The sequence below is a fragment of the Urocitellus parryii genome, chromosome 3 (assembly GCF_045843805.1).
Source record: "Urocitellus parryii isolate mUroPar1 chromosome 3, mUroPar1.hap1, whole genome shotgun sequence".
Classification (NCBI taxonomy): domain Eukaryota; kingdom Metazoa; phylum Chordata; class Mammalia; order Rodentia; family Sciuridae; genus Urocitellus; species Urocitellus parryii.
In genome coordinates, this window is record NC_135533.1 from 135222269 (window position 1) to 135242876 (window position 20608).

Consider the following 20608-nt stretch of genomic DNA (forward strand, 5'->3'; position numbering starts at 1 on the left):
AAGGGGTCTTCTTTCCCAGCCAGCAGGGTGGAAATGTGGGCCCGGGCCTCTCCTGCCTGCAGGTCTGCCTGATTGGGGACTGCGTTGGGGGCATCCTGGCATTTGATGCCTTGTGCCACAGCAACCAGCCAGTGTCTGAGAGTCAGAGCAGCAGCCGCCGTGGCAGCGTGGTCAGCGTGCAGGTACCAGAGCAGGGCCATGGTGGTGGGATGCCCCTCCCTTGGCCCCAGACCTCCACAGAAACGTGTGTCATGTAGAGCAGGTGCCCTTACCTGCTTCAGGGCACCTGGCCACTACCTGGCCCCATGTGGTGGCCCACAAGCAGAGCACCCGGCAGAGACTCTGAGGTGAGCTCACTCAGACCCCCAGCCAAGCTGCGTCTCTTCTGTCCATCAACAAGCATCACCCAAGGCCCTGAGCCTACAGGCAGGACCCGAGTGCACAGAGAGGCCTGGGGAGTGGAGGAAGCCAGTGTCTCTTGCTGAGAACTCAGGGAAGGTGCCCAAATTGCAGGTTCACCCTGGGCCCCAAAGAAGCCAGGGGAGTACTTCTCAGAATCCATAGAGCTGCCAGCCCTGGTACCCCGAGGTGGCAGAGCAGGCACATGGCAGCTGGAGAATTGTAGCATGGCCGGTCTAAGAGAGCATGTGGCTTCATAGGCCACAAACCAGGTCTGCCCAGATGGAGTGGGCTCTGGGCCGGGCAGTGTGATAGGGGAGCCTGTCTATTTCCCAGCAGGAAGGGAAGACACAAGGTCCCCTGCAGTAGAGTAGCCAGCAGCCTGGGGGAGGTCCCCCAGGTCTGGGGTGGCCAGATAGGCCAGGAGTGAAGGTTGCTAGGCCTGAGCCGCAGGCTGAGGGGCAGGAGGAGACCAGGGTGTCCCCTCTGCTTCCCCGCTGGCTTCAGTGGGAAGCCTGAGCGGGGCATCGGCCAGCAGGAGGGAGGGGCAGCTCCAGGAGGCGGCCACCCAGCAGTGAGCCTCCGTGGGGCCATTCCAGGATGCTGAGCTGCTGTCCCCGGGCACCCTGGGGAATGCAGCCCACGGCTCCAGTGGCAGTGGCGGCGGTGGCTCCAGCCTGGAGAGCAGCCGGCACCTGAGCCGCAGCAGCACCGACATCCCCCGCAGCACTGGTGCCGAGGACTCCAGAAGGCAGCTGCCTCGCAAGAGAAGCGACTCGTCCACCTACGAGCTGGACACCATCCAGCAGCACCAGGCCTTCCTGTCCAGGTGGGCTCAGGGGACAGGCCAGGTGAGGAAGGAGGCTGCAAGAGGGAGGGGGCGTCTCAGAGTCCCTCTGGAAGCAGGGACTGGGGTCTCTGAGGTCCTGGGGGCTCTGCCAGGTGCCCTGTTAGGGCTCCTCTGGCTTATTGGGTACATGGTCTGTGTACGCCCCAGGCCACCTTGAGCCATGGGAAGCAGGTTGTCCTGGGGAGGTACAGCTGAGCAGGGGCAGAGCCAACCAGGGGCAGTGTGGCCTCAGTCAGGGCTATCCCAATGGTGGTAGGCTCCCTGGAGAGGCCACTGACAGTGTCCCCACAGGTGCTGGGCAGCTGTACCCTCAGGACAGCACAGGGCAAGTCCCTGAAGGGGCCATCAGACCCAGCCTGTCCCTCCTAGACTGAGGGAGGGTGGCCCTGAGAAGGACTGGGTGTGACCTGGCACATCCCACCACAGCCTGCATGCCAGTGTGCTAAGGAACGAGCCCGGCTCCCGCCGCTCGAGCAGCTCCACCATGCTGGATGGCGCCGGCGCCCTGGGCAAGTTTGACTTTGAAATCGCAGATCTCTTCCTCTTCGGGTGCCCGCTGGGGCTGGTCCTGGCTTTACGGAAAACCGTCATCCCTGCCCTGGATGGTGAGAGCCTTGTGGGGCAGGACAAGGGGCACGAGTTGGGCAGAGGTCTCAGTGGTCCCCTGACACAGGCCATGGTGATGGCCTGGGCCTTTTCCTGTCCCCATCTACAAAGGACCTTGGCCTCTTATTTCTGCTCCACCAACCCAGTCACTGGCCCTGTCCTCAACACCTGCTGGTCCATTCCCTTTCCAAGGTGTCCAGAGCAGAGGACATGGGACAGTGGAGGTCCAGGAGAGGGAGGCACAGCCCAGGGTCACATGGGGACAGACTAGCCTCCAGGTGTCTAGTCTCCCTTAGAGTTTGGAAGTTCGTCACTGTACATCCTCTCACACTTGCACACTTGTTCTTAGTAGGTCATTATAACTTTTTCAATTAAAAACTGTGAGAGCTGGCGAGGTGGCACACACCTGTAATCCCAGCAGCTTGGGAAGCCGAGGCAGGAGAATAGGGAGTTCAAAGCCAGCCTCAACAACAGTGAGGCACTAAGCACTCAGTGAGACCCTGTCGCTAAATAAAATACAAAATAGGGCTGGGGACGTGGCTCAGTGGTGGAGTGCCCCAGAGTTCAATCCCTGGAACCCAACCCCCATCCAAAAAAAAAAAAGAAAAAAACTCTGAGAGCCACAGGGCCCTTTGTGTCCAGCACTGGCCCAGCATGCATGTGATGCCCAGGTGCCATCCCAGCACCCACACAAGACATTCCTGGTCCACAGAGGGAAAGTGACCCAGCCAGATCCCAAATTGAAAGGCACGCGGCAGAGACCACCTGGGACCCGGGCCCCACCCGCCACCCAGTCTCCTTTCTCTGCCCCAGTTTTCCAGCTGCGGCCAGCCTGCCAGCAAGTCTACAACCTCTTCCACCCCGCCGACCCCTCTGCCTCCCGCCTGGAGCCCCTGCTGGAGCGCCGCTTCCATGCCCTGCCACCCTGCAGCATCCCCCGCTACCAGCGCTACCCGCTGGGGGACGGCTGCTCCACGCTGCTGGGTGAGAGGTCCCCCCGGGAAGGTGACAGTCAGCACCCTGTTCTGGAGGGTGGGGCGGCCCAGGTACGAGAGGGCCAGCAGGAGGACACCCCTCCTGAAGGGCACCTGGTGCAAGAGCTGCTCCTTATTCCTGGGAGTTCCTGGGAGACTCCGGTGACTTCCACCTTTCAGAGGGCGTGGGTCAGGGCTTCACCCCTTGGGAGCAGGCAGGAGGAGGACCCTTGCTGGGTTGGGGGACCGGTAGGCTGGGCCCTCGCATGGCAGGCAGTAAGCCCAGAGATGGGGTGCTTGGTGGGTGGGGCCCCCCACAGAGCCCCCGGCCTGTCCCCCAGCCCCAGCGTGTGTCCCAGCATCTTGTGGTGTCTGGTCCTCGAGGAGCCGGAGTCTACGTTGGTGTGTGTACGGACAGCCCATGCAAGTGTCTGTTCTTGTCCTCTGTTCTCTCCCATCTGCCTCCAGTCGAGACCGTGCAGAGAAACCCCGAGCTGGTCCTGGAGGGTGGCCCCCTGGCCCCTCTCCCCCATGGGGACGGCTTCCTGGAAACCAGTATCCCCGTTCCCGCGCTCACCTGGCAAGATGGGCCCCGCCAGAGCCTGGGCTGTGCCGAGTGTGTGTACCCCACTGTGGTGACGCCTGCTTGGCTCCTGCCCCTGCCCCCTGCCCCCATACCCCCTCACGCCCCCTTTGGCTACTCAGAGTTCAGGGGACCTTGATGGCAGGCAAGCAGGAAGGCAGTGGGGAGTTAATCTTGGTGCCTTTTTTTTGCACACTGGGCTGAGAGGACCCAAAGGAAAAATAGTTGTAGCAGCCCAGAGACAGACAGAGGCTGCCCCAGAGTCACATAGCTTGCCAATAACAGTCCAAGGGTGCTGGCCCTCCTTTTTGTGACTTTTGGGAGTAGATAAGAGGTAGGGTGAGGCTGTTCCCTTCCTCAACACCTAGAAAAATTTGGTTCTAGCAAGGAGTTGCGGTCTCTGGTTCCCATTCCTTCCCCCCTGGAGATGCTCAGCCTCCCTCTACAACCCATGCAGCCTGGCTCCTCTGCTGAGCCCTGTCCTCCCTGCCCTATCCTGTCCTCAGCCCAAACCTAGGTGAGCCTGGCTGGAGTCCTCAGCACATGACTTTGTCCCCATTCATCATGGCCCATGCGTGAGGGATGCCAGGGGCAGGGGCTGCCTCCTCTCTGTCCCCAGCATATCTAGGGCCCCTGTTGCCAGCACCCCTCCAGCACAGGGTGTGAGTCAGGTGGGTTGGGTCAAACCCAGAGGCCCAGAAGGACCCCGTGCTGCTGGACTGCCAGAGACCAGCTGAGGAGCCACGTGTAGGGCAGGGAGTGGCCATAGGGGGAAAGCCCCTCACCTCACCTCCACACCCTGTGTCTGTGTCCATCTGTCCATTCTTCCCTACCCCAGCCTTCCTCCTCCCCTTCCCCAGCTCATGTCCTCTGCAGTGGCCCTGAGCTGGCCACCCTTGGCACAGCCACATCCCAGCCCACCCTAGCCTAGGAGCTCGCTGGACCCAGCACACTGCCCCCAACACTGCTGGGGGGACGAGGGGCCATGCTGGGCCTCGCTTACCTGGGCCCCTCTCCCCATCCACCTGTAGCAGATGCACTCCAGACTCACAACGTGGTCTTCCAAGAGCACGCAGCCCCCTCGTCGCCCGGCACGGCCCCCACCAGCCGCGGCTACCGTAGAGCCAGCGAGATCAGCATCGCCAGCCAGGTGTCAGGCCTGGCCGAGAGCTACACGGCGTCCAGCATCGCCCAGAGTGAGTGCAGCCACCCGCGCCCTCCTCACCATCACAGCAAGGGGCCTAAGCTCCAGGGGACAGTTGGCCATGTCCAGAGACATCCTTAGGTGCCACACTGGGGAGGGTGTGCTGGGGGCATAGGGCTGGCAGAGGGCAGGGGGGCTGCTGAACAGCCACAGGACCCAGGAAGCCCCCACAGTGGGCCAGCCAGTGGACCCTCCTGGGAGGGTCCTGGAGAGAAGCTCCACAGCCGGCCCCTCCCAGAAGCCTCTCCACACTGGAAGCAGATGCAGGTGGCACACCCCGAGCTGGGCACGGGCTCTCTGGGCTGGGGCTGGGGGTGTTTTGGGCAGTGCTGACTGTCTGCAGGGAGAGGTGTGCCCCTGGCCCCAGGCCCTGTTCTCGCAGCATCCTTGGGGCTGGCCGTGACAGTGTGGCTGAGTTGCTGCCCTGTTCTTGCTTCTCAGAGGCCCCCTCAGCGCTCAGCCACACCCCCAGCGTCAGGCGCCTGTCCCTGCTTGCCCTGCCCTCCCCACCCCCCGCCACCCCAGGGCCCCATTCCCGGGCGAGCCCCAGCCTGGACAGGGCCCCCTTCCTCCTTGGCATGGACATCGGAGAAGGTACCCACCACAGACTAACCCGGGCCACTCTTGCCAAGCATGCGCACCCCTCACCACCAGGCCCTGCCACCTGTGCCCCCGCTGAGGCTAATGGGACTGGAGGCTTGGGCTGGGAGGACACAAGCATCTAGGGAGGAGGGACAGTGGTTAGGGTCAGCTGGGGACCCAGGGGACCCTGAGGAGCTGGGAAGAGACCAGGTAAGGACCAAGGGAGCTGCTTGGGGTCCTCTGTCACCAAGGCTGTGGGCAGAACCCAGGGGAGCCAGGACCCATAAATAGGCATGTCTGCTGGCTCCTCCTGTATGCAACCTTATCTCCAGGGAGGGCAGTGGCCCAACCCGAAGTGGCAGAGCAGAGGTGCATGCCACTGTCCCTCTGGAAGTCCTGAGGCCTCCCCACTACCCTGGGGCTGAGGAAGGCAGCAGCCCCTGCCTGAAGGTTCAGGGAAGGACTCCTCAGAATCTGTGACACCTGGGGACAAATGATACTGCCTTCAGACCTGGACTTGTCCGCTGCTTCCTCAGGCCCTTGCGGAGACCTTCAGTACTTCCATGGGACACTGCCACAGGGCCATCCGCTGGACCCTTGGCTGCCTGGGTGCGGGCCTGGTGCCTTCTGCCCACACAGCTGCTTGCCTGTCACCAGCCTAGGAAGAGATCTGCTTTGCCTGTACCCCAAGGAGTCTGGGCCGAATAGGCCTGAAGGGACAGGTGACCCTCTGGGTCCCTGCCCATGTCTCGGCCCCACCCAGTCATGGTCCCTCCTCCCTGCAGTTGCTGCTAAGTGGTGGGGCCAGAAGCGGATCGACTATGCCCTGTATTGCCCCGACGCCCTCACGGCCTTCCCCACGGTGGCCCTGCCCCACCTCTTCCACGCTAGCTACTGGGAGTCAACGGATGTGGTGTCTTTCCTACTCAGACAGGTACCGGGCCGTTGCCCAGGCAGGAGAGCTGGACACTTGGGGTCCCTTCCTCTGACACACCAGGCTCCAGGCAGGAGGGAGGAAGCTCTGTGCAGGATGAGTTGGTGGGTTGGGGGTGGGTGGAGCGCATTTGCACACACAGGACAGAGGGCCTCTGGGGGCTAGAGGCAGACTGGAGTGGATCAAATGTCAATCACCTGAACTCGGCTGGCCTCCAGGGTGGCTGGGCCTCTCACTCCTGGAGCAGCAGCCCTGGCCTGAGCCTGCCCTGGCATCTCTGTCCCCAGGTCATGAGGCATGACAGCTCCAGCATCTTGGAGCTGGATGGCAAGGAGGTGTCGGTGTTCACCCCCTCACAGCCCAGAGAGAAGTGGCAGCGCAAGAGGACACATGTGAAGCTGCGGGTGAGGGGACATGGCTGTAGTCCTATGTGACCCTCACAGGTGGCCCCTATTACAGAGGAGACTGAGTTGCAGAGAAGCACAGGTCTGTTTGAGCCTCGGTCTCTGCAGTTGGGGCCACGAGCCCATTTCACAGCAGGAAGGAAGCCCAGCAAGGACGTCACTTGCCCAGGGCCAGGAAGTCGGGTGGCCTCACTCCTCAGGCCCAAGGGAGCATGCACTGAGCCTCGGAGACCCCAGCTGCTCTCCATGCCCCACCCTGACCCAGGCTAGCTCTCCCCTCCCCAGAACGTGACGGCCAACCACCGGATCAGTGACGCAGTTGCCAACGAGGACGGCCCACAAGTTGTGACAGGCCGGTTCATGTATGGGCCCCTGGACATGGTCACCCTAACCGGGGAGAAGGTGAGGAAACAGGGGGACCTTAGGGTGCCTGCACATCCCCTTGGCTGAGGCACCTGGAGTGAGGAGGCTAGGGTATGACCAGCTGTGACCACTCGCCCCTGCTCACAGGTGGACGTGCACATCATGATGCAGCCACCCTCGGGTGAGTGGCTACACCTGGACACACTGGTGACCAACAGCAGTGGGCGTGTCTCCTACACGATCCCCGAGACACACCGGCTGGGAGTGGGGGTCTACCCCATCAAGATGGTGGTCAGGTATGCACCTCCAAGGGGTGGCAGGACAGGGCCCGCTTCTGGGGGGCAAGATGAGGGGCTCTGGTTGGTTCTGACAAGCTGTCCCCACTGGCCAGGGGAGACCACACGTTTGCTGACAGCTACATCACTGTGCTGCCCAAGGGCACGGAGTTTGTGGTCTTCAGCATCGACGGCTCCTTTGCCGCCAGCGTGTCCATCATGGGCAGCGACCCCAAGGTGCGGGCCGGGGCCGTGGATGTGGTGCGGTGAGTGGCCCCATGGGCACAGTGAGACTTTCACAAGGTGGGTGGGCTCAGCAGCAGGAGGCTCCTACATGTTAGGCAAGGGAGACCTGGTGGCACCAGGATGAGGACCTGCGTGGCCCTGGACCTTGTGGGTCCAGGCCTAGAGCCTTAGGCCACCACTGGTTAGCTGCATGACTGTGGGTGGCCTGGTGTCCAGTTCCCTGGAGAGGAAGGCTGGAGAGAACAGGCAGCTCTCCTGCAGGGCTGCAACTGTGGGGCTCACTGGGTCACTGGGGGGTCTGTCGCCACGTCACTGCCATTTCTATTGACATGTTGTCTGAGCCCAGTTAGAGATGCTTTTCTCAGTGGCCCAAGCAGGGCACTTGGGCTGGGCAGGAGACAGGGAGGCCCAGAGGGAGGAAGAGGCAACATGGGACACCCGGGCCTGCCCCTCGCCCCAGGCACTGGCAGGACCTGGGCTACCTCATCATCTATGTGACGGGTCGGCCGGATATGCAGAAGCAGCGGGTGGTGGCGTGGCTGGCCCAGCACAACTTCCCCCACGGTGTGGTGTCCTTCTGTGACGGCCTGGTGCACGACCCACTGCGGCACAAGGCCAACTTCTTGAAGCTGCTCATCTCTGAGGTGGGTCCAGGGAGAGGGGGCAGGGCACAGATGGGAGCAGAGGCCGTGCCCACGCCCACACCGTCTTGCCCACAGCTGCACCTGCGTGTGCATGCGGCCTACGGCTCCACGAAGGATGTGGCGGTCTACAGCTCCATCAGCCTGTCCCCCATGCAGATCTACATTGTGGGCCGGCCCACCAAGAAGCTGCAGCAGCAGTGCCAGGTGAGTAGGCGAACCAGGGGCCAGGGAGCAGCTGGGGTCCCTCCGCTGACGGCCCGTCCTCCTCACTGCCCCTGCAGTTCATCACGGATGGCTACGCAGCCCACCTGGCCCAGCTCAAGTACAACCACCGGGCACGGCCAGCCCGCAACACCGCCACCCGCATGGCACTACGCAAGGGCAGCTTCGGCCTTCCTGGCCAGGGGGACTTCCTGCGTTCCCGGAACCACCTGCTCCGCACCATCTCAGCTCAGCCCAGTGGCCCCAGCCGACTCGAGCGGACGCAGGGCCAGGTAGACTGTGAACAGCGAGGCCAGCGCAGCATGAGCATGGCGGCCAGCTGCTGGGGCCGCACCATGACAGGCCGGCTTGATCCAGGGACAGCCACGGGCCCCAAGTAGGGCACCGTCAGCGAGGTACCATGGTCTCTTAGGCAGTGCTAGGCCAGGGTTCCAGCTCCACCAGGAGGTCTGGCCTAAGCACACGCAGGTGGCTGGGGAGGAACAGACACGCCTGAGAGCTTGTCCCACGGCCCACTGGAGGACACAGGCCATGCCACCCAGTCCTCCCAGCCCTGCCTCCTGTCATAGGGCCTGTGGGGTCCAGCATATCGTGGAAGACAGCAGGACAACCAGCCAGGATGACAGAAGGACCAAGACATCCCACTGAGCCTGGCCTGGGGAGGCACTTCTGGACATTGTGCCCTGTGTTGATCTCCCAGCCTCCTGGTGCCAGGGGTGGGCCTGGGCCCATCCTGCCACCTCCCTGTCCACTATCCTCCACCCCAAGGTCCCCTCCATTTGGTAGCAGCTCCAACAGGGGTCCAGCCTGCTTCTCGTTGACTCCAGATTCTCAACTGTCTGACCTCACTGGTTTTGCCCTGGTTTTTGAGTGTGGGACCCTTTACCATCTATGGCTACAGACTCGCTGACATGCATGAAAACTCAATATCTGCTGATCCAGGACCTGTTACCACACAGAAGGTTCCAGTTTGGCAAATCCGTGTGCAAGCAGGAGAGCAAGGCCATATCTTAATTCCTGCAGCCCTGCCTGGCCTGCCAGAGCCATGGCAGCCCTGGGACCCCTGCCCGCCTGTCTGCCTGCCCAGCTGGGGCCCAGTGCCGTCACGGGGCTGGTGTTATTTCCAGCCCCGAGCACAGCCCAGGCATGAGGCCAACGAAACACAAGGTCGGCTCCCTCATTGTCCCACCTTGGGCCATGGGGCCTGGACAAGCCTGGCCTCTTCTCCTTGCCTGCCATCGGTAGGGCCCCAGGCCGTGGCCCACCCACCCGCCTGCCCTCCGCGTTTCTACGCCTTTCTACTACTTCTCAACCTGATTTCTACGAGGTTTTTTTAAATGAGCAATCCTCGGCTGCTTCCTTTCTTAACTCTTTCAGTACCAAGCGCAGCCCCTCCACATTGAGAACACCCAGCACTGTGACGGAGTCCAGCCTGGTTCTGGGTCCCATGGGCCCCACCCTAGCCCACTCATCGGGTGCGGGCTCCCTGCCTCACCTGACCCATTAATTCCACTGAATTTCTATGGGGGAGGGGGGTTGGGACAGGGCCACACTTAGGTTTTTTAATGCCAATTCCGTTTCAATGCTGAATCTAAGCCACAGCTCGCTTGCTAGCTTAAGGGCAGGCAGCCAGGACTTCACTTCTCACCCACACCAGGAGTGTTGCGCCCGGGCCTGACACCTGTCTCCCCTTCCCAGCACCCGGCAACCTCGGCTGCTGCCCCAGGTTCCACCATCCCCAAGGCCCCAGACAGCCCTCCAGCCACTGCACTCTGTTCCTGAGACTGTGCCAACCTGGATACAGCTCAGGGCCCTTCGGGCTGGGCTGGGGAGGTGTGCAGGCTGAGGGCAACTTTTCCCGTGTGTAGATATGTACAGCCAAAGGGTCATGTAAATGTTCTCAAATGGGGGCCTATACAGAGGAAGAGCTATTTATTTTGTGCAGAGAAAACACCTGGGGGATGGAGCCTCCAGGGCTATTCACATTTAAGATGTAGCTTTTTGTTGTTTCAGGCATATTGTATAAAGCAACGACTATTTTATGGACCAAGTATCCTCGTAACTGTTGCAGTGAAAGTGCAATAGCTGACCCCTTGCTCCCAGCAGGAGTCCCTGGCCCGACAATCACAGCCCTGGCCAGGGGCCCCTGTGGCCAGTGCCACCGCCTCTATCAGCCCCACCTTGCCCCACCTCACCTACACTTCGGTGACTAGCCATCCAGAGAAGCACCTGGAAGTCCTGGGCCCGCCTGCAATAAAGGCCAGGAGGCCCTGTGGGCAGACTCAGCCTCTCCCAAGGAAGCCCCCATGGCTCCGCACCCCCCCACAGCCTGCCCAGTCATCAGCCATGCCAAGGACAACAGCAATAGTCCCCTGGGCCTCTCCCAGGCCCTCAGCCATAGACGGTGAGACGGGCAGCCTCCCTCCCAAGTCTCTTCTATATCCAGGTCTGCTTTCTGCCTCCCTAAGACTCCTTTCACCACACTCTCCCGAGGAAGCACCAGTTTTTCAGAAACCAAGAGAGGGAAGGGCAAAGTCCTTTAAATACCAAAAATGTTTACAGTGTTGGGTGCTGAGCTGCAGGGCTCAGGCCTGACCAGTTGTAACCAAAGGGTGAGGCAGGCCTTGCTGACTGCCACCCCCACCCCAGGCCTGTTAGAATAGAAGCCTTAGTCCACCCCACCCACCCCAAACCCCAGGACTGAGCCTCAACCACCACCCAGCTCCACCACCTGCCTTCTCTTTGATTTCTAAAGAAGGATTCAGCAGAGACCCATCCCTCCCTGGCTCAGTATGAGCTGCCTGCCTCCTGCCCCACCCCATTGCAGCCTTCACATCTGGACCCCTCCCGTCTGTCCTCGTGCTGTCTGTCTCTGGGCCATGTGTGAACAGTGTCCTGACTCCCTCCCTGCTGTCCCTGCATCATTGGGCCTGAGTGTGCTCTGTATATGTCACTGTCTGTTACACCAATTAAAGAAGCAGGAAGGCTTCCTTGTGATCTCTTTACTGCGGCGGCACCCCGGGGTTCAGGTTGGAAAAGGACCTGTCTAAAAGCATAAACCCTCCCAGTCAGTGCCACCTGCTGCTTGCAGTGTCACCAGTACACTCATGCAGGACTTGTGTCCCTTCCAAGGCATAGCCCAGTGAGGCAGGTTTGTGAGCCTCTCTGCTTTACAGGGGACACAGCAGTAAGCCACCTAGCCCTTACCTGTTGTGATCTGTGAAATGAATTGAGCGAAGCTGCCTCTCCCCAAGCATAAGTGGGTCCCATTGAAGAGCTAAGACTGATTTGGGACTAAGCCATGGAGTCAGATGTAGTGCAATCGGCTGACAGATGAGCAGCAGGGCAGAGAGGGCTGGGGCCCAACATCCCAGCTTTCCCCAAAGCTCCTAAAGCCCAATGCCCCCTGGAAGTTCACACCAACCTCTCCAACCCTGACCACAAAAAGCAACAGAGCAAAAAGTCTAAGACCAGAGAACATTTAATATCAGGTACACTGCCCTTGCTCTTTCAGGAGGGGTTACTGAGGCATCCATAAGCCTCACCTCTAACCTTGCTCCTGAGGAGGCTGGACTGGCTCCACAGGTGAAAAGCCATCAGCACCGGTCAGTGTTGCTGCTGCCCGCCCTGTGGCCAACCTCCAGGCCATGGCACGACACTGTCCACAGGCCTCAGTCGGCCAGGGGCCCTCAGGGAAGCAGCCCAGCTCGCATCTGGAAAGCCAGGCCATCCCCTCGGGTGGCTTGCTAGGGAAGAAAACATACAGAAGTAGGACATCAGAGACAGCTGGGGGGCAGACCACAGGGAAAGGGGCAACACCAACCTTATTGATTTCTCTGTGTCGCTCTTTGGTTACGATTTCCTCCAAGACCTCACCATCTCCCTTAATGAGCCTAGGGTGGGAGGGTGTCCATCAGCAAGAAACAGGCTGAGCCCCTAATGCCAGAGCAACCAGCAACGGGTCCCCAGGGCTCAGGCCCCACCAGCTCGAGCAGGGGGAGCCTGGGTGCCAATTTGGCCGCCACCACCTTTGGGATTGGGATGGAGGGAGCCCAGGTAGGCTGCCTTGCAGCCTGCACTACCAGTCTGGGCAACAGTAGCTGCTTGAAAAAGGTCTCTCATTGAGACCCTTACACCAGGCAAAGGGGAAGAACAGCTGATATGTCACCAGTGACAGTTTTCTCCCATACTGGCCTTTTTGGAGCAGCTGCAACCACACCCCACTCCTCCTGAAAGCCCATGTTCTGGGTCACAACTCCCTGGTACACCACTCGGGGCCTGCCTGTGCCTGGCACCCCCACCTGGTGCGTCCCGTCTCAGGGTCCACCACTTTGCGGATGACACTCTGCCGAGCATCCCACTCCTCCTTGGTCATAGGCTTCATGGCCTGAATACGAGACTTCTGCTCGTCCGTCAGGACTGGAAAGGAAGATGGGAGGAGACTGTGGGCAGACCTGGGGAGGGGTTCTCTCCCTCCTGCACAACGGGTGGCACAGTACCTGGGCCATCGTCTTCCTCCCCCGTGGATCTGTGCCACTGGTCCAGCGAGGGGCCAGGCGGAGCTTCAGCCTGGGGCACTTCGGCCTTCTCTTTGCGCCTCCTCTTCAGCTTCTTTTTCCTCTTCTTCTTCTTCTTCCTCTTCTTGTCCTTGTGCTTTCCCCGCTTCTTCCGACCATCACTGGAGGAAGAGGAGGAGGACGAGGAGGAAGAAGAGGAGCTAGAAGAACTGGAAGAAGAGGAGGAGGAGCTGGATCGTGGTCTCCTCCGGGCCTTTTGCTTGCTTCTCTCTGTGATGCAGGGAGAAGGTGAGGCTGGAAGGCCAGGAGGGCAAGGAGTAAACCTTGGTCCCCTTGCTCTGGCCTTGGGTAGGACCAGGTCTGTCCAGTGAGATGCTCCCTGCCAGGCTCTCCAGAAGAGATCAGTGCTCTCCTGGAGAAGCACCTTCCGGGCTCCACAGGACACCGTCTCATGGGCAGGAGGCCAGGCTCCACTTCTCATAGCTACACTAAGTGAACCCTTAGATCCACACTCACCAGCTGGGCAGGGCCCAGTCTCCTCCCTGTCTGGGGGGTTCTCCAATTCTCCACTCTGCACCCCTGAATGCTCTCATTCCGATTTCTCCACAGCCAGTCCCAGCTGCCTGCAGCTGCCTGCGGAGAAGTTGCTGCACCCCCTTTCCCAGTTCCTGGGTTCCTCACCCTCAGTCCCTGAGGCGGTGCTGGCCTTACGACCTTGGGATCCAGAAACTGAGCAACTCCTCGAGGAGTCCCTACTACTCTTCTTCCTTCTCTTTTCCGACCTTCGACTCCGGGAGCGGCTGCGACTTCTCGAACGCTTGCGAGAGCCAACGTGAGCCATAGCGGCGCAGGCTGGCAATGGGAAGAGACGCGTTTAATCCGCGGCTCTCTGGAGCCGGACCGCAGTGTGGGCTCCAAAGGTGGCTCCAATGGGGTCTGGTTCTCAGGGCCCCCGATACCCAGCACCACAGCGGGGACCCGCGCTATCCCCTCCACCCCTTTGGAGACCCTGGCTTCTCCGCCGACTCCGGGACCCCGCGCGTCGGCCCCTTTAAGGTCCCGCCCCCGCTCGGACGCTCCACACCTGCGCACCAAGCGCGGCGTCCTGGGAACCGACAGCTTTCCTCAACCGCAAGGGGCGTCCCGAGTTCTTCCCCGTGCGCTCCCATCCTCCACCCTGCTCCCTTCGCGGCCTCGACGCCTTAAAGAGGGCCTCGAGGCTCTCTTCTTCTTACCTCAACCGCCCATCGGATGGGACCGCCAGCTCCACACCCCGACTTCGCAAGGAAGCAGCAGCACTGTGGCTTCCAGACCACTTCCGGCCTGGAGCGGTGCGCGGGGAGGCTGTCCGGGTGGGAAGCGAGGCGATGCTGCCTTTAGTTCTGAAACCGCGGGTTCCCTCTTCGGAGCGCCCATCTCTTTGCAGAGACCACGCTGGTGAGGGAGCCTACTCCCGCCGCTCCGCCCTGGGACACGTCTCCAGCCTGGCGCCAGTCCCAGGCTCTCAGGCGCCTCTCGTCCATTTATGCCACAGCCGCACCGTCTTCCAAGACTGCGCTTTGGGTGCCGTACCCGCATCACCCACCTACCTAAAGCCCCATCTTCCCGCGCGCCACTTTCCTCCCTGGCTGGTCTGCGAACCTATCCACCCCATCTGACTGTGAGATCCCAACAGAGACGTCCCTGTCTTTCTAACATATATACCCAGTAATATAGAGGTCGCAAACTCAAGTGTCCATAAAGGGACGGAGAGTTAGTTCACGACACCTAATGAAAGAGTGACCACAAGCCTTTCTAAAGTACGCAGCTGAGACTCCGCTCCAGGTGGCTTTTGCAGTATGGGTATGGGACTGCGTGTGTCCACGTCTTCCCTCCTTCCGGAGGAAGCTAAAATTCAAGATTTCAACATGGAGGTACTGGGTTGTGGCTCAGAGGTAGAGCACTAGCCTAGCATGTGTGAGACACTGGGTTCAATGATTATTTATTTATTTATTTATTTTAAAATAAAAACCTTTATTTACTAGCACTGCATATAAATAAATAAAATAAAAGGTCCATTAACAACTAAAAAAAATTAAGATTTCAATATGGAAACACCTTGGTTATCAGATGTGTAGCCCCCAAAAAGCACAGTTCTGTGTACACACCTCATCAATTTTAGGGCCACCCAGTTATAAGGTCTTCAATAAAAATAACAAACACAGCCGAGGGCTGATATAAATCACTTTATCTGTGTTAGGTCATTGGATTCTCACATTAGCACCTAGAGCATAGAGGTCAGTGGGTCACCCATGGCCACACAGTGGAAAGTGGCAGAGCCAGGATCTGAATCCAGGTAGTCTGGCTCCAGAAATCTGTTCTTGATTTCTCCAAGTAAGCCTTTTACACCCATTCAGAGGTTGCAATTGGTGCTGTCCACCACTAATACTCTTCATTGAAGGCCTCCTGCAGTCACTGGGAGCCACCCTCCCCTGGAGGCAGATTTCTGGGAAGTTACTCCTGCCTCTGCAGCTCCATCCAGGAGCAACTAACTGTTACTAGGAACCAACTGGTGGGAATTCTAGCTCTGGAGCTCCCCAGGAGCAGGCTGATGCTGGACTGTCACCTGAAACCACATCTTTGTGAAGCCACTTTCAGTACCCTCTCCTGCTTCCCTACTCCCCTCTGAGGATCCACCCTCCATGAATCCCATATCAAGCTCTGCTTCAAGCAAACCTGCACTAAGCCAGCCTACCTCTGGAAATAATGACCCAGATGCTGGCCTAACCTTTTGATCCAAGGAGTTCCATGGTTGCAAGTTTATTTCTGCCCCTTCCAACGTGAGATGGCAGGTCCTCACTTGCCACACCACCTCCCCACCACCACTGGGCCAAACCAGGCTCAAGTTAGCGCACACACATCCACCGTGGTGGGCTCCTCCCGGGTGAAGCCGTCGCCAAATCCCTCGACGTCCACCAGGTCTGGCTCACGGCAGCACATAGGACAGAGGCGGTTGCGCACAGCAGAGGCCCGGAGCCACACCACGAGGTTCCAGCGCTCACCAGTGCCTAGTGGCCGGGCCCCATGCAGCTGTCCGCCCCGGTGCAAGACACCCTGGCCCACCACATGCTGCACCTCCAGGGGCTCTGTCAGGGCAGCTGGTGCCTGCAGATGGCAGATCTCAGGCCTGGGCACTCGTGGCTGACCCAGATCCTGTCCCATGGGTCTGAAATACTCACCTGGAAGAGGCCTCCAAAGTATAGGGCACCTCCTGTGAAGGCCTTGCCCAGGGCCACATTGAGAGTGAGCTCAGCATTATCATAGTGGCAGCCCAGCTCACGGTCCTGGCCTGGTGCATATTTGACCACAAAGGCGCGGTGACTGTCAAGCTGGCCCCCACCACAGTCTGGGTACAGCAGGGCCATCAATGGCTGCAGGAATCGTTCCCGCAGTGGTGTCACCAGTGGTTCGTCCAAGCCCAACTCATGCAGCAGCACCTGGAAGAGGATGCCTGTGGTAAGCAGGAAGACTGCTGGGGCCTTATCCTGCTTCCCTGGGTGAGGGATTTGCTATTAAGGACAAAGCAAACTGATACCATCACACAGTTATCTACCATGATCTTGCTCTGCAGGCAGGGATGGGCAGCTTGCCTGCAGCACCTCAGATATGTTTCCCATCCTAGCTGCCTGGACTCCTCAGGTGGGTGCATGGGCCAGGCCTCACCTACCCCATAATGGTTCATGGTGTTGGGCCTTCCCTTGGGCATGTCTGACTGCTCAAAATGCTCCAGCTCCTCCAGCAGGGCTTGGCAGAAAGACGCAGTAAATACAGGCACCCGGTAGATGCGCTTCTCTTCTGTGGAGGGAGACAAGATAGTAGGTTAGAGCTCTGAGGCAAGGTCAGACAGGCTTGGGTCTCAATCTTCTCATGAGCAGGCGCGGCTTTTCACTGTCCCCAGCCTCAGTTTCCTCATCTGTACAGTAGAGATAGTGAGGTCCCTTACTTCTCAGGACCACTGCCTTGCCCCATTCTGAAGTCACTAACTGGTGCTGTGAGCAACTGTGGGTTCTCTTTCTGAGCTCCCCAGGGGTCAAGCTGATGCTAGACTGTCATTTGAAACTATACCTTTGCAAGGAAGGCTGGTCAATGAATGAATGAACAAATGAATACAGATGCCCTGCTCCTGGCAGGCCCTTCCTGTTCCTGCTGGTCTGGTTTTTGAGAACAAATATGATATTTGGGAGGACCCCAGTCTCTATTGCCCAGGTATCTTAGGTTGCCACCCCCAAGTCACGCCATGCTCTCACCTGACACTGTCTGCAGCCGCTGGAGAAGGCTTTGGAGGTCTGCACCTGGGGATGCACTGTACTCTGCAACAGACAGAAACTCAGGAGCCAGAGCTGCATCCTGGGGGCAGAACATAACAGCTATGGGGAAGACAGCACCCCAGGCCTGAAAAGGCTGCTTCCTCCCTCCAGTAACCAGCTCCCAATTTCCCTGCCTAGTACCTGCAGTGAATTGTAAACCTCTGGCCGTGCTGGGTGGTAAGAACTGGCGATGAGGGCTTTCCTGGCAGCTGACTCCTGCCCCAGCCTCTGCCGCCGTGCCACCTCCTGCTGAAGCTGGGGTAGCACAGGGATAAATTATCATACAGAGCCTCCCATTCCCCTGAAGCCATGGTACAGATGAAGAAACTGAGGATCATGAAGGCCAGAGTGGGGCCCAGGATGGAAGGCAAGTCTCCCTATACTCCTGAGTCAATTGCAAATACCTAACTACTAGTTGAAAGGGACTTCTAGAAGAGGGACTGCTAGGCTGGATGGGAGGAGAGACCCTGGAGGCACCTCAACCAACTGGGCCCGCTATAGGGAGGGAATGGTCACAGTCAAATCCTGTGTTACAGAGGCTGCAAAAGACTCTCTTAGAAAGCCACCAACTCTAACCCCCAGGTGAGGGAAGAGGTGGGAGATGAGCAGCAACCTCAGGGGGGGGGGGGGGTAAAAGAGCCAGGGATGTAGTAGCCCTGGTAATCTCAACTCCATCCTCTGTGAGACTTTGGGAAAGCAACCCCCCTCTTTGAGACTCAGTTTCTCATCCCAAAATGTGTCTACCTCACAAAGCTGTTAAGAAGGGCATGACATAGACAACTTGGCACTTCTCCATTTCTATTCTTCTGGTCCCAGAACGCAGGAGTAAGGGTGAGGGGAGCAGGAGGCAGGTAAAGAGGACTGAGGAGTCCTTCAGCGATGGGAGACTGACAGGCCGAGGCTGGGAAACCCCTCAGACTGCTGACACAAATCTAGAGGAAGGGCCAAGCTGCAGTGCAGGGAGTGGGGGAGTGTTACCTCTGCCAAGAGCTGTTGGAAGTCCTTGGTGCTGACACAGCCTCGGCTGCGCAGGATCTGGGAGCAGAAAGACCAGTGAACATGATTGCGTGACTTTGTGCAAATCCTTTAACATCTCTGAGCCTCAGTTTCCCCTCCTTAAAGTGGAAATGAGAGCCCGTACGTCACGGGATCCTTCAGAGAAGGAACTGCGATGACCGCGTTAAGCAGAGCTGGGTTCCCAGTTACTCCCACCAACACCGAGAGAGCATCCTGAGCCAGGGCCTGCCCTGCGCGCTCTACCCGCATGTTCCTTCATTCCCTCCACACGCGGCTCACTAACAGGAGATGCTATCACCCCCCCCCCCGCCTTTAAGATAGGGAAACGGAGGCATGGAGAGGAAAGTCATTCTCCTCCTAAGTGAGGCCCCGTGTGCCGTGGGCAAACCAAACCATCTCAGGGCCAAAGGCTCCTCCCCAGCCTCCGCCCGCTTCCCAGGAAAGCCAGCAGAGGACACTCACAGGACCGTAATCCTGGCGCAGCTGCTGCTCGCTACGGAAGCGTAGGTGCAGCCCGTAGCGCGCCACGTACAAATTCTCCGAGCAGAAGCAGGCACAGCGGCAGAATCGCCGCGGGGCCCCGGCCGTCGCCATGGTGAGACGCCGCGCGGCTCAACCGGATTCCAACGGGGCACTTCCGGGTACGCCCCCAACCCGGGAAAGGTACGCTACAGCGACCAAGGGGCCGTCCTTAATTCCCAAGAGCAGAAAAGAACGAAGACTATCCTCTCCAGAAAACGGTCAGAGGGTGGAGTGGGGGAAAAACGTTCGCGGGCCGAAGTGGAGCCGACGGCTTCGACAGAGAGCACGCGGCCTCCACGTTACGTCTCATAATTTCTACACTACGAGGCACGAACTAATGACCCCACTTTACAAATAGGTGAACTGTCACAGCCTCACTGGACGCGGAAAAGCAGGGACTCAGAACAACAAAGCCTTTTATTTAAACGCTGCCCCCCTCTTCTAGGCGCCTTTGGAGAACCGGCTGACCCCACCCCGCGAGGCAGCCAGGTCAGTTAGGGATTGTGAGGTCCGGCCTCATTTCCGCCCGAAGCTAAGGAGCCAGCGATTCTATTCGTCTGAGCTCCGGTTTAGCATTTACCCCGCACCCTTGCCTGGCGCTCCCAGGGCTTCTCCGAGAACTCTCAAAACTTGGCAGCGCGGCTCTCCGGAGTGTCTCCACGAAAAAGCTCCGTCCCTCGCGACTTCCGGCAGGGATCGCAAAGGGGGCCGGGTGGGCTAAGCCGTGTGTGGGCAGGGCACTGGGCGCGGTCTGCCGGAGGCCACACCTCACGTCTGGATTGCGTTTGAGTTCGGCAGAGCGGCAGAGAGGGAGATAAGTACGTTAATGTCCTCCGGGCAGCGTCCCCAGCTCTGCGAGGCCCACCACCGCGCGCGCGCGCTCGCGCGCGCGCACACACACACACACACACACACACACACACTCCGCCGCGGTCTTACCGTCCCGCCGCGCACCCCGCGGGCCCAGGTCTGCAGAGCCGCGCGCGCGCGCACACACACACACACACACACACACACACACACACACACTCCGCCGCGGTCTTACCGTCCCGCCGCGCACCCCGCGGGCCCAGGTCTGCAGAGCCGCGCGCGCGCGCACACACACACACACACACACACACACACACACACACTCCGCCGCGGTCTTACCGTCCCGCCGCGCACCCCGCGGGCCCAGGTCTGCAGAGCCGCATAGCTCAGGGGAGAACTAAGGCGCCGAGAAAGGGAGGAAGTGTCCTTTAGAATTGGCCCCATCCTGCCGTAAAGTTTCCTCCATGACTCAGCGTGGTGTAGCGTTGAGCGGGGAAGGTTTTACCCCAGAGGTGACTACAAGTGACAGCTCCTCTTGTCCTATCCTTCCTTCTACCCAGACCTACGCTGAAGGATTGGCCACCCACCCTGTCTCTTTCCATCCGCACAGCAAACCTGAACTAGGTATTCTCGTATCACTACATTAAAGATGAGGAAACTGAGGCTCTGAGAGGTGCATTGACCTACCCCAGGTCACACCGCCTGTAAAAAACAATATGGGGCTGGAAACCAACAGTCTGCCCTGAGACTCCTCCCCTTCACCATGCCCCACCCTTTCCCCACCCCAGGGAATCTCTGAGTTGGGGGATTCTGTGGGACTTTGGATTTTTCTCTCTGCTGCCTTCTCCTTTCCTCCAAGTGTCCTCACGGGCACTCACAAACGTTGTCATTCATACACCAACGCGCACTGACTCATCTTCATGCACACACACTGCAGTACATCCTTACATCCCCCCACACACTCGTACATGCACTCCTGTCCTGACGGTCAGCACCTCCTCACACACATTCCACATCCAGAAGCATTCTCACACAGTGTCACGAGTTCGCGTGCATGCACCCCCTCACACTCTCACCCACACCCCACACAGTGGCAGGCACTCTCGTGCA

General features: G+C 59.4%; 3 protein-coding genes across 7 annotated transcripts in view; 1 reads left to right on the top strand and 2 right to left on the bottom strand.

Annotated features, from left to right (window-relative positions):
• The window catches only part of Pitpnm2 (phosphatidylinositol transfer protein membrane associated 2), a 127156-nt gene extending 115894 nt beyond the window's left edge, over positions 1-11262 (top strand). For 3 of the 4 annotated variants that reach the window (XM_026402925.2, XM_077796089.1, XM_026402926.2), the window contains 15 exons: positions 63-182; positions 999-1228; positions 1676-1854; positions 2669-2839; positions 3298-3447; positions 4444-4608; positions 5058-5210; positions 5984-6132; positions 6420-6536; positions 6822-6938; positions 7047-7195; positions 7291-7440; positions 7881-8064; positions 8140-8268; positions 8346-11262. In XM_026402925.2, the coding sequence (XP_026258710.1) occupies positions 63-182; positions 999-1228; positions 1676-1854; positions 2669-2839; positions 3298-3447; positions 4444-4608; positions 5058-5210; positions 5984-6132; positions 6420-6536; positions 6822-6938; positions 7047-7195; positions 7291-7440; positions 7881-8064; positions 8140-8268; positions 8346-8666 (2484 nt within the window). In that variant the 3' untranslated portion in view covers positions 8667-11262. The remainder of the gene's footprint in view (positions 1-62; positions 183-998; positions 1229-1675; positions 1855-2668; positions 2840-3297; positions 3448-4443; positions 4609-5057; positions 5211-5983; positions 6133-6419; positions 6537-6821; positions 6939-7046; positions 7196-7290; positions 7441-7880; positions 8065-8139; positions 8269-8345) is intronic. The other variant, XM_077796090.1, reaches the window with a different exon arrangement.
• A 500-nt stretch (positions 11263-11762) lies between these two features.
• Arl6ip4 (ARF like GTPase 6 interacting protein 4) lies at positions 11763-14144 on the bottom strand. Its single transcript, XM_026403009.2, has 6 exons — positions 14039-14144; positions 13485-13655; positions 12786-13073; positions 12588-12705; positions 12110-12179; positions 11763-12032 (listed from the first exon to the last, which is right to left on the bottom strand). The coding sequence occupies exons 2-6, from the start codon at positions 13642-13644 to the stop codon at positions 11976-11978; spliced, it is 693 nt and encodes a 230-aa protein (XP_026258794.2). The 5' UTR covers positions 13645-13655; positions 14039-14144; the 3' UTR covers positions 11763-11975.
• Positions 14145-14847: 703 nt separating this feature from the next.
• Ogfod2 (2-oxoglutarate and iron dependent oxygenase domain containing 2) lies at positions 14848-18894 on the bottom strand. Of its 2 annotated transcripts, XM_026403005.2 has the most exons (7): positions 18629-18892; positions 18128-18184; positions 17291-17404; positions 17090-17189; positions 16510-16637; positions 16022-16279; positions 14848-15947 (listed from the first exon to the last, which is right to left on the bottom strand). In XM_026403005.2, the coding sequence occupies exons 1-7, from the start codon at positions 18758-18760 to the stop codon at positions 15684-15686; spliced, it is 1053 nt and encodes a 350-aa protein (XP_026258790.2). In that variant the 5' UTR covers positions 18761-18892; the 3' UTR covers positions 14848-15683. The 2 variants fall into 2 exon arrangements, with proteins under 2 accessions (XP_026258790.2, XP_026258793.1); XM_026403008.2 differs by having other exon boundaries at positions 15947-16188; positions 18629-18894.
• Positions 18895-20608: the final 1714 nt, after the last annotated feature.